The sequence below is a fragment of the Lactuca saligna genome, chromosome 5 (assembly GCF_052625555.1).
Source record: "Lactuca saligna cultivar CGN05327 chromosome 5, ASM5262555v1, whole genome shotgun sequence".
Taxonomy (NCBI): Eukaryota; Viridiplantae; Streptophyta; class Magnoliopsida; order Asterales; family Asteraceae; genus Lactuca; species Lactuca saligna.
In genome coordinates this window covers 260,870,913-260,884,908 of record NC_136421.1, presented here as the reverse complement: position 1 = coordinate 260,884,908, position 13,996 = coordinate 260,870,913, and the positions used below count along the sequence as shown (strand labels likewise).

At 37.8% G+C, this 13,996-nt stretch overlaps 1 protein-coding gene across 1 annotated transcript; it reads right to left on the bottom strand.

Moving 5' to 3' along the window:
• Window positions 1–3,023: 3,023 nt before the first annotated feature.
• LOC145046579 (uncharacterized) lies at window positions 3,024–5,093 on the bottom strand. Its single transcript, XM_078994864.1, has one exon. It carries the CDS (start codon window positions 5,091–5,093, stop codon window positions 3,024–3,026), a length of 2,070 nt encoding a protein of 689 aa, XP_078850990.1.
• Window positions 5,094–13,996: the final 8,903 nt, after the last annotated feature.

Here is a 13,996-nt window from a genome sequence, read left to right as displayed (position 1 = left end):
ATTGGTTTTCAGCCAAAATTAACCAAATAAGAGTATTAGCCACTCATGGCAACAAAGAAACAAGAACAATAATCTAATTGCATAAAGAAACTACCTAAGATTTGGAAAGATGAAAGGAAATGATCTTTTGCTCCCAAAATCGCCTCTTGCAGGTCTCTAATGGTGGAAAAACGTGAATCTGAGCCCCAGATCTGATCCCCAAAGGTTAAGGCAAGCCAAATGACCAAAATACCCAAACTGGGCAGTTGCGCGGGTACCCGCGCGACGGAAATTCCACCCGCGCAAATGTTGCTGTAATGCTATTGGTCCACCAAGCCACTACACCCTTCCACTACCAAAGATTCCTTTGGTCCCCCCTCCTTGTCCCTGTAATTTGAAATGCACCAATCATCATTTAGCTACCAAATGGATGCTCCAAGCCCAAAATTTGAATTTTATGATCCATCTTCACAAGCCCAAATAATCCAAGTCAATAACTTTCAAAGCCCAATTCTTCCTCTTTGATTCCGCCAAGCCCAATAATGCCTCGGGAGCCCACTAAGCTCGTCTCCAATCAACCCGCGACCGCAACAAGCACCGAAAAACCTACAAAATATCTTATGCAACATAACAAGCACCCGGTACGATCCATACTAAAGAAAAATAAATAAAATACAATGCATTAATGATAAAAAGATCTAAAAATCTAAAATAAACTAATAAAAATAAGGAAATAAAATAAGCTATCAAATCACCCCAAGCTTAAACCTAACTTGTCCTCAAGTTAGAACAAGACTAAAAATGAGCTCGGGATGAACTATCTAAAAAGGAAAAAGAAAGATACCATAGAACTTGGTCAACATCAGTCAACATGGTCAGAATTAGTCCTTCAATGGACCCTACGCATCTTCAAAATGTTCCCCGCTTTAGAGCCATAAACCACATTCTTAACCACTTGATGGGCGAATAGATCACGGCTGGATGCGGTCGCGGTGTGCAAGACAAAGGAAACAGAGATGCGCCCAGTGGGGGCACTTTAAATCACCAATGTAGACCATAGTGCAAGAAGGAAAGGCGCCTCTTCACACACTATGATTCCTACATTTGTCAGGTCAAAGTGTATAATAACGAAATAGGGTTTTGTAGCACGGCCTCCGGGAAAACATCCGGTTTCAGAGGCTTCTCCCTTGTACTGTCCTTTACAGTCTACCGTCTCATCGTCGGGGCCTTTTCTCACCAAAAATCAAAAATAAAACAAAATAATAAAAATTATACTTAACTTAAATCTAAACCTAACAACCTAAATCTTCAATCTTGAACTTCTGTTATTGGGTCTTCAATCACGTTTTGCTGCTTGGAATCTGGTATTTTATTTATTTATTTATTATTATTATTATTTTATTTTTTTTTATCATAATCAACATATATAACATAAGTCTTGAACTTGGAATCTTGTTCTTCTTTTTGTGTTGCTCTTTTTCTTCTTTGTTTTTGTTGCTTTTCTTGAATCATCTTTAATAGGCTCTTATTTTCTTCACTTTTTCAAATTTCTTCATTCTTTGTGTTGCTTCTTGAAAGGTCTAAGGAATTTCACCAAGTAACGTAGGACTCCAATAGTGAAAATTGAGTGATAGATGGAGGCTAATATGAAAACCTAATGATCATTGACAACGTGCCAAGATCAACTAAAAAGGGTGGGAAATGACTCAAAAATGGGTGTTACCGAAAAGACTTGGTCCCAAAAGATGTGAATTGGGGGACCCACTTCAAAGTTCATCAAGCACCTCAATGCAAGGTGTGATAAACAAAATCTATCTAACTATCTATTATAGACCCCTAGAAAAATGATAACCTATCCTAAAAAGGCGGTGAGAATCTAACTAAACAAGGCTCGGACGAGACTCGGGAGTACTAAGGGGTACTCCCTCCAAAACCAAGATGCGAGTCTTCAATATCTTCAATGTCTTCAAAATACCTTACCGGGCTAGTCTTTGCTCGCACACATTGGCATGACCAACCACATCCCTCCGCACCTAGACCCAATCAAGCTACCTGCATCCGACCCCCACACAAGCGGTCTCAAAGTGGTCTGTAAGGCTCAAAACGTGTCCCATTCATCAAATACAAGGAATTCCATATCAAGACCCAGGACCAATCTATGATTCAATACTTATGACTCGGCGCTATGGTACCTGTAGGGATGAGAAGACAAGAGAGAGCAAAAATGCATGAACTTAAACTAGAATGCATCTAAAAAGTATGAAAATTAGAAAAGTAAGAAAGAAAATATGCAATATTTTTGAATTTTTTTTTTATGCAATTTTTATGAATGCCCTAAATGACTAACTCTAAATGCAACTATATACAACCTAAATGCAATAAAAATAAAATATTAGATTACCTCACCCCAAGCTTAAAATTAAGCATTGTCCTCAATGCTTAGGATGAGAGTAAGGAAGGATCATACCGGGATCAAGATGGAGGAGGCCCGCGAGGATGGTATGGAAGCAACACATGGATCGCATAATGATGCTTGGATGGAGTTCTTGGCAGCCTAAATACACATGGATGAAAGCTTGGTCGCGCAAAGGACGCATATGAAATGGCTCGAAATTTTCTTATGAAATGACATATTTGCGCGGGTACCCTCGCGAACTTTACGCGGGTGGGGGGCAGTCGCGCGCACATGTCAGAATACATCCCATGTTGGGGTAATTTGGAACTCGGAATCTGCGCGGCTGGGGGCCGGTCGCGCAACGGCTACGCGGGCACCCGCGCGCAGCAATCAGAAAGCACCCCATGTTGGTGTAATTTGGAACTCGGGACCTGCGCGGCTGGGGTCGGTCGCGCAAAGTCTGCGCGGGCACCCGTGCGAAAGTTAACTTTTTGGAATTTTTCAAACTTCACCAAAATCACTGGAAGGCTTCTATATGCTTATTTTTATGGCCAACTTCAAATGTAGAAACACCCAAAACTTCAAACGGACATTATTTATTTACATTGCATTTATTTAACGTCTTTGCCAAGACATAGTCCCGCTTCCATCAACTTTCGTAATTTGGTATTTCCAATGTTATGTTGTCGAATTCTCCCGTATCAAAGCCTTCATAAAATGGTTTCAAGCGGTGCCCATTCACTTTGAATATTTGATTTGTTTCCAAACTCTTAATTTCAACCGCACCATGATCAAACACTTTTATGACAATAAAAGGTCCTTGCCATCGAGATCGCAACTTTCCCGGGAATAGTTTTAAGCGTGAATGATAAAGAAGAACTTTTGGACCTGGAATAAAGTGTTTTTGGGTTATATGCTTGTCATGAAATGCCTTTTTCTTCTCTTTGCACCGTTTGAACCTTTTAATTATCTTCTTCTTGACCACTTCCATCATTGGAGGATCCAATCTTCTTTGAGGTTCCCTCTTAGGATTACAATCATCTTCCATGATTATCTTGTCTGTGCATACATTAGGGCTTATCCTGTTTATTGGCTCAATCACATCAACCCGATACAATGGAGAAATGTTACTAGGGTACCTCATTCCTTCAAAGATGTTGAAGTGAATGGTTTCTCCATCAAACTCCATAGTTATCTTTCCTTTATGGACATCAATGATTGTGTGAGCGGTATGCATGAAAGGTCTTCCAAGGAGAATCATAGATGACTTGGAAGGAGTCTTTTCTTCAAGATCAATGACATAGAAATCCGCAGGAAATACTAGTTGATTAACTTGAATGAGTACATCCTCCAACATGCCTCTTGGAAATACACTTGACTTGTCCGCTAATTGAATAATGACTCCGGTTTCTTCCAAAGGTCCAACATTGAGAGATTGAAAAACCGAGTATGGCATGACGTTGATTGAGGCTCCAAGATCTAGCATGGCACTTTCAACATGTAAATCACCAATGGTACAAGGTATAGCAAACATCCCCGGGTCTTTGCATTTGGGTGGAAGCTTCTTTTGGATGACCGCGGATACATTTGCATTTACTTGAATCTTCTCATTTGTCTTAAATTTTCTCTTGTTGGTGCACAAATCCTTAAGAAATTTGGCGTAACGTGGGATTTGCTTAATGGCATCCAAGAGTGAAATGTTGAGTTGAACTTTGCGGAAAGTCTCGAGAAACGCTTGCTCTTCTTCTTGTTTCTTTGAGGAAGCCAAACGGGATGGAAAAGGTGGTGGTGTGACCAATGGTTTGATGGATTTGTTGGAAGGGTCGGGTTGATCAACATTTGGCACAACCGGTTCTTTTGGAGGAACCACAACTTTTGGAGGTTCCACTATGATCACTTCATCTTCTTCTTCTCTTGAAACTCTTTTAGGTTGACTTTCTCCAAGTGTTTTCCCACTTCGTAAGGTGATGGCATTCACATTGGGGTTCTTCTCGGTTTGAGATGGAAGTTTTCCCCTTTGTTCTATCTTGTTGAGAGCGGTTGCCAAGTCTCCAATTTGTGCTTGAATGTTGGAGAAAGTATTCTTGGTTTCTTGTTGAAATTGGGTTTGAATTTGAGCAAGAGAAGTAACAAGTTCTTGAAGGCTCATTTGAGGGTTACCACTTGATTGACCTTGTTGTGGAGGGTGTTGGTAATGTGGAGGGTTATAAGAATTTTGTGGATATGGAGGTTTTTGGGATTGGTATTGTGGATGTTGGGGTCTCATCAAAAGATTTGGTGGATTTTGCTTTGGTGGATAAGGGTTGTTTTGGTTATTCCTCCAATTTTGGTTGAAATTGTTTTGAAATCCCATGGGTCTTGGTTGACTTTGATATCCGCCCATTGCATTCACATCTTCCGGTTCACTTCCAAGTGTGGGACACTTATCCGTATAATGACCCGTCATTGCACAAATACCGCATACCATCAATTGTTGACCACTTCCCACCACCATTTGACTTAACACATTAGTCAAATCCAAGAGCTTTAATTCCAAATGTTGAGTGTTGCTAACTTCACCAACCACTTGTGTAGAATTTCTCTTCATGTCATTTTGAGTCCCAAAATTCCGTTGATTTTGAGAAATGGTACCAAAAAGTAATCGGATCTCGTGAGGGGTTTTGTTGAAGATGTCACCACCACTTGAAGCATCAATCATCCTCCGATCTTTTTCATTCATACCCTCATAAAATTGTTGAAGAAGTAGTTGTTCGGGTATATTGTGTTGAGGACAACTTGTACACAAATTATTGAAGCGCTCCCAAAAATCATGAAATGTTTCATTTTCCCCTTGACGAATCCCCAAAATGTCACTTCGTTGGCTTGGTATTCGGGAGGTGGGATAGAATTTGCTATTGAAGGCCTTGAGTAACTCTTCCCATGTGTGAATAGATCCCGGTGGTAAGTTGAATAACCACTCTCTAGCTTTGTCTTCCAAGGTGAGCGGGAATGCGGTTAACTTAAAATCATCCAATGTCACATTGTCGGGCAACATGCTAACACATATCATATGAAAGGACTTCAAATGCTTTTGAGGATCTTCTCTATCCAACCCATGGAACTTGGTAAGTTGATGGATGAAACTTGACTTCAATTCAATCCCTCGGCGGTTTGCAGGATAAACAATAGCAAGAGGTGTATGAGTAACATCCGTTTCCATCATTTGTCTAAGTGTCAACTCTTGAGGAGGATTGGGTGGATTGGGGTTATTGGGATATTGTTGCAAGTAATTGGGTGGTTGTTGGTAAGGTGGATATGGGTATTGTTGGGGATTGTAGATTGGTGGTGGATAAGGTTGGTAGTTAGGGTATTGGTTGTAAGGAGGTTGTTGTTGTGGGTACATTGGGTTTTGGTACATTGGAGGGGGTTGGTAATTAGGTTGATTTGGGTAATGTACTTGTTGAACTTGAAAAGCATTGTTTTGAGGTTGGTTGTTTTGGTGGAGGTGTTGGTTTTGTAATTGTGGTTGTGGTTGATAATTGGGTTGGTTTTGAGGAGGGGCTTGATTCCAAGGTGGCATATCAATGAGAGGTTCTTGTGGTTGTTGTCTTGGTTGATGGGGTGGGGTATTGGCATCTTGGTTGATCGGGTTTGGGTTGGGATTATGAGGTGGAGTGTGATTCATGGCTATGTGGTTTTCAAATGGAATGTCTTCAAAGGAATGACCAACAATTGGAGAACTTGGTTCGGTGTCGGTATCACTTGAAGTATGAACTTGATCTTCTATGTTGATTAGTGGAGAAGAGGAAGAAGCTTGAACTAGTTGTTGTTGCTTTGCTTGTTTGGCTAACTTTTTCAACCTTTTTGCTTCTCTTTCAATTTCCGGATTGTAGAGTAGGTCACCGGTTCTTGTAGACCTAGGCATAAACAATCAAATAACAAAAACCAATTTCCCCGGCAACGGCGCCAAAACTTGGTCGGGATGTCAAACCCACCAAGCAAATTACACCCTTTGATTGCTAACTAAACGTAATATAATGGTAAAAAGGGGTATCGATCCTCGGTGAAATGGTTGTATTCAATCACCAATGCAATTTAATAGAACTAGTGAAATTAAACTAACTAACTACAATTAAAATAAAAAGGGGGGTGTTTGATTACTTGATAACTAAAATACTTGAATAACTAAAAAACCTTGAAATTAAGCAAGTTGATGAGATGCTCAAAGGTTGTGAATAATTGGTTAACTAAGGCAATTCAACACAATGAACATTTGTGTGTTTATCATTAGGATCTAATACAAAGCTTATCTTTCATCCCAAATTGGTTATAGCAATCATGAAGCATGATATGCCAAGATTCCTCATAGATAGTAAGGAGGTTGGGGAAGCCCACAACACACCTTCTTAATTAAGATCAATGGTCAATTGAAGCAATTAATCCCAAGAAATCAATTAGCTTTAAGAATGAAGGAATCCCCAATTCCTAGAGGATGTCAAATGCTTACACATCCATAAAGGAGATATGATTCACAAGCTAGAGATGATTTCTACCATCATAAAGCCTTTGTTCTAGATAAATTCAATGATCCAATGCAAAATCAATGAAATAAATCAACTATTGCTCAATCAAATACTAAGCTCATGATCAAAGTATCAAATAAGCATAAGAATTGCAAACTAGAATCATAAACATGGAATAAATTGATAATCAACATAAATCCTTCAAAACCCACAAACATTCATTGGTTTTCAGCCAAAATTAACCAAATAAGAGTATTAGCCACTCATGGCAACAAAGAAACAAGAACAATAATCTAATTGCATAAAGAAACTACCTAAGATTTGGAAAGATGAAAGGAAATGATCTTTTGCTCCCAAAATCGCCTCTTGCAGGTCTCTAATGGTGGAAAAACGTGAATCTGAGCCCCAGATCTGATCCCCAAAGGTTAAGGCAAGCCAAATGACCAAAATGCCCAAACTGGGCAGTTGCGCGGGTACCCGCGCGACGGAAATTCCACCCGCGCAAATGTTGCTGTAATGCTATTGGTCCACCAAGCCACTACACCCTTCCACTACCAAAGATTCCTTTGGTCCCCCCTCCTTGTCCCTGTAATTTGAAATGCACCAATCATCATTTAGCTACCAAATGGATGCTCCAAGCCCAAAATTTGAATTTTATGATCCATCTTCACAAGCCCAAATAATCCAAGTCAATAACTTTCAAAGCCCAATTCTTCCTCTTTGATTCCGCCAAGCCCAATAATGCCTCGGGAGCCCACTAAGCTCGTCTCCAATCAACCCGCGACCGCAACAAGCACCGAAAAACCTACAAAATATCTTATGCAACATAACAAGCACCCGGTACGATCCATACTAAAGAAAAATAAATAAAATACAATGCATTAATGATAAAAAGATCTAAAAATCTAAAATAAACTAATAAAAATAAGTAAATAAAATAAGCTATCAGTAGGCCTCATTCACGAAGCTGGTCTATAAGGGGTGTTTAAGGAAATTGCCTATAAAATGGCGATTGAATGGGAATCCACTCTTAACCACCGCACTCTTGACTAGTGGAGGGTCGTTAGCCGAATGGGTAGGATAGGACGAAACCTTCCATTATAAGTATAATGAAATACAGAGTAACTGAATGTTTCGCAAATTCCCAATCTTAGTTACTTAGGCAAAAGTGAATTGATGCAATTCCATGAAATTACACTTTGTGCCCTTGCGAAGACGTTAGTGGAGCGTGTGTGGTTTACCGGCACACTAAATGGTTCTAAGCAAAGGTAGAAAAGGGTGACTCAATGTTTGTTATAGTTCGGTGGAGCGTGTGTGTTTTATCGGCACATCGAATAGGTGATTGTAACATGTGAGGGCACCATGTAGTTTGCATGGTTATTCACACCCGCTTTGTGATCCTCGGCATCCCAGTCACAAACAAGAGGGGCATATCGAGATTTAAACATGCCATTGAAATGTTCAATGAATCTCAAAGGATCTAGGAGTTTTCATAGATTTAAAACTTAAATTTCTTTTTCGTTTTTCATGGTGGAAATTAGTGAATCGTCATTCACTTACCTTCAAATGTTCTGCATTTGGGTTACGGCATCCCTCTCCCGAGTTGTAGGATATTGTGTTGGGTCCTAGCCTTGGAATTTCATTTGGGTGATTTGCCAAGGACTCAATCAATCAAATAACTTGAATTCGTTTTTCTCCCGATGTCAAAGTTTGACAACTATGGTCTTCTCAATCCCGTGGAACAAGCATTCCACATGAAGATGATATTCCACGATTCGATCGAGGAACAAGAAATCATGCTTCACTTCCTCCTCCTCCTCCAATTATTCTCCCTAACCCACAAGATTGTAAAATTGAAAAGTTCAATATCACTCAAGCCCTTTTGGCAAGTAAACATAAAGAGGGCAAGTCGGTGTGTGCACACGTCTTAGGGATGAAGTCACACATTGATAGATTAAGAATGATGGGATCCGTTGTCGGTGAAGCGATGGCTGTTGATTGGGTTCTTCGGTCACTTCCTAACTCATATAGTGAGTTTGTAAGAGAGTACTATATGATGAACCGCGACGTGAACCTTATAGATCTCACCTACATGCTTATTGTTGCTGAATCAGCAATGGTTTGGCGCAATAGAAAAGCAAAGTTGATTGGTGAATCTGCCTTCAAGACCTCTATGGATATAGACAATGACAATGAAAGACATGCAATGATCGAAAAGTTTGATCATAAGAGAAAGGCGATGTCTTAAGTAGTTCCATGTGTTATTCCAAAGGAGTCAATTTGCTTTTATTGCCAAGAGAAGGGGCATTGGAGACGAAGTTGCCCTATTTACCTAAGAGATCTAAGAGATGGGAGAGTCAAAAGTATGACTACGCTTTAGGTAAGAATCCACTATCTAACTCCATTAAGTTCCTATTCATTGATTCTTAATACATGATGTGATAATATTGCATTTGAATGTTTTGAAGGATCGGTGAAAAGAAAGGAAGCTTGATAAGAGAGCAAGATGAATCTAATCACATGTGATGGATCTCGATCTCATGGACTTGAAGATTGGATTTTGAGCTTAGATAGTTATGATAGAGTTGTGAGAAATTTTTTTTTACATAGTTTTCAATAGATTTTTCATTGTAAGGACAAATGTTTTTCCGCTGCTTTTATAAATAAAATAAATTTTGTTTGACTTATTTATTTATTTGTTTACTTCCTTGCAATGAAATCGTTATGTGAAAATTGATGTTTGCATATTTCTACAACGAATGGATATGATTCTTAGTTATGTTATGGAAATGTCAAGAATTTACCAAATAAGGAGAGTTTCTCATCGCCCAAAGTTTCAATTGGACAGAAATTTGGAATCTCGCAACTTGGTTGCATGATGAATGAGAAATTTCGTATTTGGAAATTAGATTAATTCATTGACAAAGTGTTAAGTGAAGGATTAGGAGATCGAGTACACAAAGTTGTGTGTTGATCAAGTTCACCATAAGAGTAACAAAGATATTCGTCATGATTTACTAAAGGCTTAGTAAATATGATTACACTTACAAGATTAAGTGTAATTTTGAATTGATTAAAGGGTTTAGATCAATAGCAAAACGAATAAGAAGAATCAAGTAGACAGAAAGATAAGATTTTCTCCATTCTAAGAAGAAGGGAGAGTAGCTTTTATGCTTTATGATAGGTCTTAATGATTAAGAACCATATCTCAATTGATCCTCTAAGTGAGTCTTGGTACAATTGTATGTCCAAGAAGAGGAATCAAAGATTGAAGAAATGGTCAAATCAAGAAGTCAATCGTACTTCGTTCTAAAACAAGTCTTAAAGTCAAGATTGTGACATTGAGTGAATAGTATTAAGAAGGTTTATAACATTCATCAATTGTGGAAAGTTGTGATGTCGTGGATAAGACAGAGACCAACTAAGACCAATTTATGAAGTGTTTTGATAAAAGCTACACTAACTCTTGAATATTTGGTTGTCAACAAATGTTTATTGACAAGAGAATCTTATATGTCAAGGAGTCAGTGGGAGTCTTAATGGTCTTGAAAGGTTTCAAGAACAAATCAAATAAACCTTATTGATCATCACTAGCACACGAGTTGAGGTTTACAACCTATCGTGAAGACATTATTTTGTTTATGTGCCAATCCAATCGAGTTAATTATGCATGTGAGTCCTATGAGTTCTTATTTGAATGCATAAAAGTCAAGGACCTTGATCAATGGAAAGTACATTGATAGGAAAAAGGTGAGTTGCTTAACTACTTGGAAGACGTGGTGGGCAGCTGTGCTACCATAAGGCAAGAAATCAAGATTAAGAAAGTTCGATCCATATGCGTTTGAATTTGTCGTAAACTTTGGTTTTTAACAAATTCACATGGATAGGAACACATACACCGTTTAAATCTAAGTGTCATAAGATTTCCTCCTTCATGAAGATGATTGTGAGAAAATGCTTTCACTAAGAAAGATTTTAAAAGATAGTGATTGTAAAATTGCATTCTCGAATTCGATCATGGTTACGGCATCCCTTTCCATAATTTGAATTGTGAGGTTTGGCAATTAGTCTTAATTGTTAAGACACACATATGAACTATCGAAGGCAAAGGTGTATAAGTTCAAGAAGCCTTGATAAAAGATTATCAAAGCACTAAGTATTAGAAACATGAACTTAAGAAATTCAATAAATATTGTTTTTCTGAAAGTCAAGATGTTTATGAATACATGTCGAAGCTAGTGGGAGCATAAGTGTTATGTTTTATAATAATCATCATGATAGTGGGAGCATAAATGTTATGATTGTATGATTATTAAGGCACGTATTGCATAGTTGGCAATATTAATTATAGAAAACAAGACTCATACTTTGCAAAGTTGTAAGAGTTGAAAAGTTGTTTTGCTATAATTAAGGGAGAGAATATTATGCTTCATTTCAAATCTAAAGGATTAGGTTGTGGAATGTTAATAAATTTAGTTAAAGGTACATAGTGTGTTCTTAAAATTTCGATTATGATTACGGCATTCCTCTTCACAATTCGAATTTTGAGAACATAGCAAATAAAACATTATGCGTCGTGTCCCATACGCTTCGGGTATAGGATCGATTGCAAATGCTTTAATTTTTTGACCATTCTAAAATTTTCCAAATGTCTAGTGCATTTAGAGGGAAAAGGGACTAGAATCGGTTTTGACTAAAATAATTAAACAACTATCAAAGGACAATCCAAAGTTCGACGAGGATTGGTCGCTTGTGAGTAGTTGGAAGTATAGTATTGGAAATTATGGAAATGTTCCCATATTGGATGGACAATATCGACATCATTACAAATAGATAAGATTCTATTAAGAAATTAGTTGTCATATGGAAAATATGGAAGCGTGTCCATATTGGACTTTGTAATATCATTGGCAATAGTCTTTGTGACTTTGGTGCAATGACATTACGAAAGGATCGTTGCATAAAGTGTTAGAATCTAGCATATTATATAAGTAGCGAGAATTTGATATTCTTACACTTAAGAAAATGGATTTGGAGTTGTAAAATGAGAAGGATTGGAAACGTGTTCAATTTGTCTATTTCACAAAAGTAAGAACCATAGGTAAACATTGTGTGCATGCTAGGAGCATGGGACAAGTGTTGGAATTCAAGTAAGAAGTTGATTACCCGAAACGACAAATAATGAGTAATCGATATGGTGATAAATAAAACGTGTTTTGTTTATACTCAAAGGTTTGAGGCCATATAGGATTAGTATTATTCTTGTGTTTCACCTTGCATGTTTTGACTTCCAGAATAATTGAGTTTATTAAGAATAATCGAATTATTCAAACGGGCCACAGTCGTTCATATGTTGGAAGTAGATATGAATGAAGACTGTCGTGAATTGGTGTGTGGATTGTCTAAAAGAGTATTAGACATAAGCAAATGTTTGTTGCAACGTTCATGAGTGCTTATGAATATGATTTGAGCATTGGATTAAACCCACGCTCACTAGGATCACTATCTCGAGTGATTAGTGAGACGATAACATCTTATATTCTTGAAACCGAGATGTGTGAGTTGTATCTTGCTAATCGGTTGCACATTGATAATATGTAAACGCACCAGTAACTTGGTGTTATAAAACATATTGTTGTGTGTAATTCGGTGAGTGAGTGCAAGCGAGCATTGTATCAAAGTTTATCCGTTCCTTTTATCCAAAGTAGGATAGAAGCGATATCTTTTGGGCCCCTCGATGGTTTAGTGATGACATACGTAAATGCTCGGCCGGGCTAGGGCTAATTTGATTTGTTCAATTAGTCTGTCGTCATCAATCGGAAATCGAGATATAGTACAAAGAGAATGATTTGAAATCATATCTCATACGATATCCAGAATGGAGGAATATATGATCCCTTATCTAAGGACACGCGTATCTGATAGGATCAGAGTTGACAGCGGCTTTGGAAAGCTACGATTGCAGATCGGGATCTAAAGTCATACGCAGAATAGTTGTTAGACTTATCCAAGTGGGAGACTGTTGGATTAGTGTCTAAGTCCATAACTATTTTGGTATGTACTTGACCCGATGGTGCATGGTCCTTTTGGGTTGCCTTCACCAAAGCAACTTGATAGGATGAATTATGGAGAGTAAGGATTAAATATGATTTATTAATATATTATGGGAATAATATATTAAAGGAGAAATCATATTGTTTAATTAATATTAGTCAATAATTAATTGGTAATTAGTTTTGTGACTAAAAGAGATTAATTAAACTTAAGGGACTGGAATTGTAATTATAAGATAATTGCAATTTGGGCCATGGATTGCCTTGTATTAAGGGATGGACGAATTCTAATGGGAAACCCATAAGGAAATCGTCCATGGGCTTAATTAAAGGAGTCTATGGGTTGCTTAGGGCTTAAGCATCCAAATTAGGGTTTCCTTGTTAGATAACCCTAATATCCCAACTATATAAAGACCCCTTAAGGCTAAAAAACGTGGCTAAGCTTCTTGTAAGGGTTTACACACATTTTTGGCAGCCTCCAACCTCTCTCCTCTTCATCCTCTTGCTTATGGTGTTTGTGAACCATTAGAGGAGTGACACTTGTGACTCTAAGCCTTCCAAAGTCAATTCAAGGAGATTTGTGATTGTTATTGCTACATAACAATCAAGGTAATACTATAAACTTATTCTCATGTTAATATGATTATATGTATGCTAGAATTAGGGTTTATAGTCTTGGATTCAAAGCATGTACAATAGAGAAACCTAGATCCAAGCATTAGGGTTTGTATGAGCACATAGGATGTCTTATGACCAAAACCCAACAAATACGACATAAATTAAATAACTAATACATAATAAGTCATAAAATATGAATGAGGTACATAAATAACTAATACATAATACGACATAATATGTAAACAGGTTTCACAGATAACTAATACATAACACGACACTAATACATAATACTACATAAAATATAAAGGTGCTACATGAATAACTACTGCATTGAGGGAGGTAACAGGACCACCGTTTCATTTGGTATTTCCCAATGCACATGTGATGGTATAGTATTCACCAACTCAGATCCATATGCAAGTCGATACACATAACTAATGAACTTATAA

Bases quoted from the DNA above. Each gene is read 5' to 3' on its own strand.
- LOC145046579 (XM_078994864.1), bottom strand. From the start codon at position 5,093: ATGAATGAAAAAGATCGGAGGATGATTGATGCTTCAAGTGGTGGTGAC.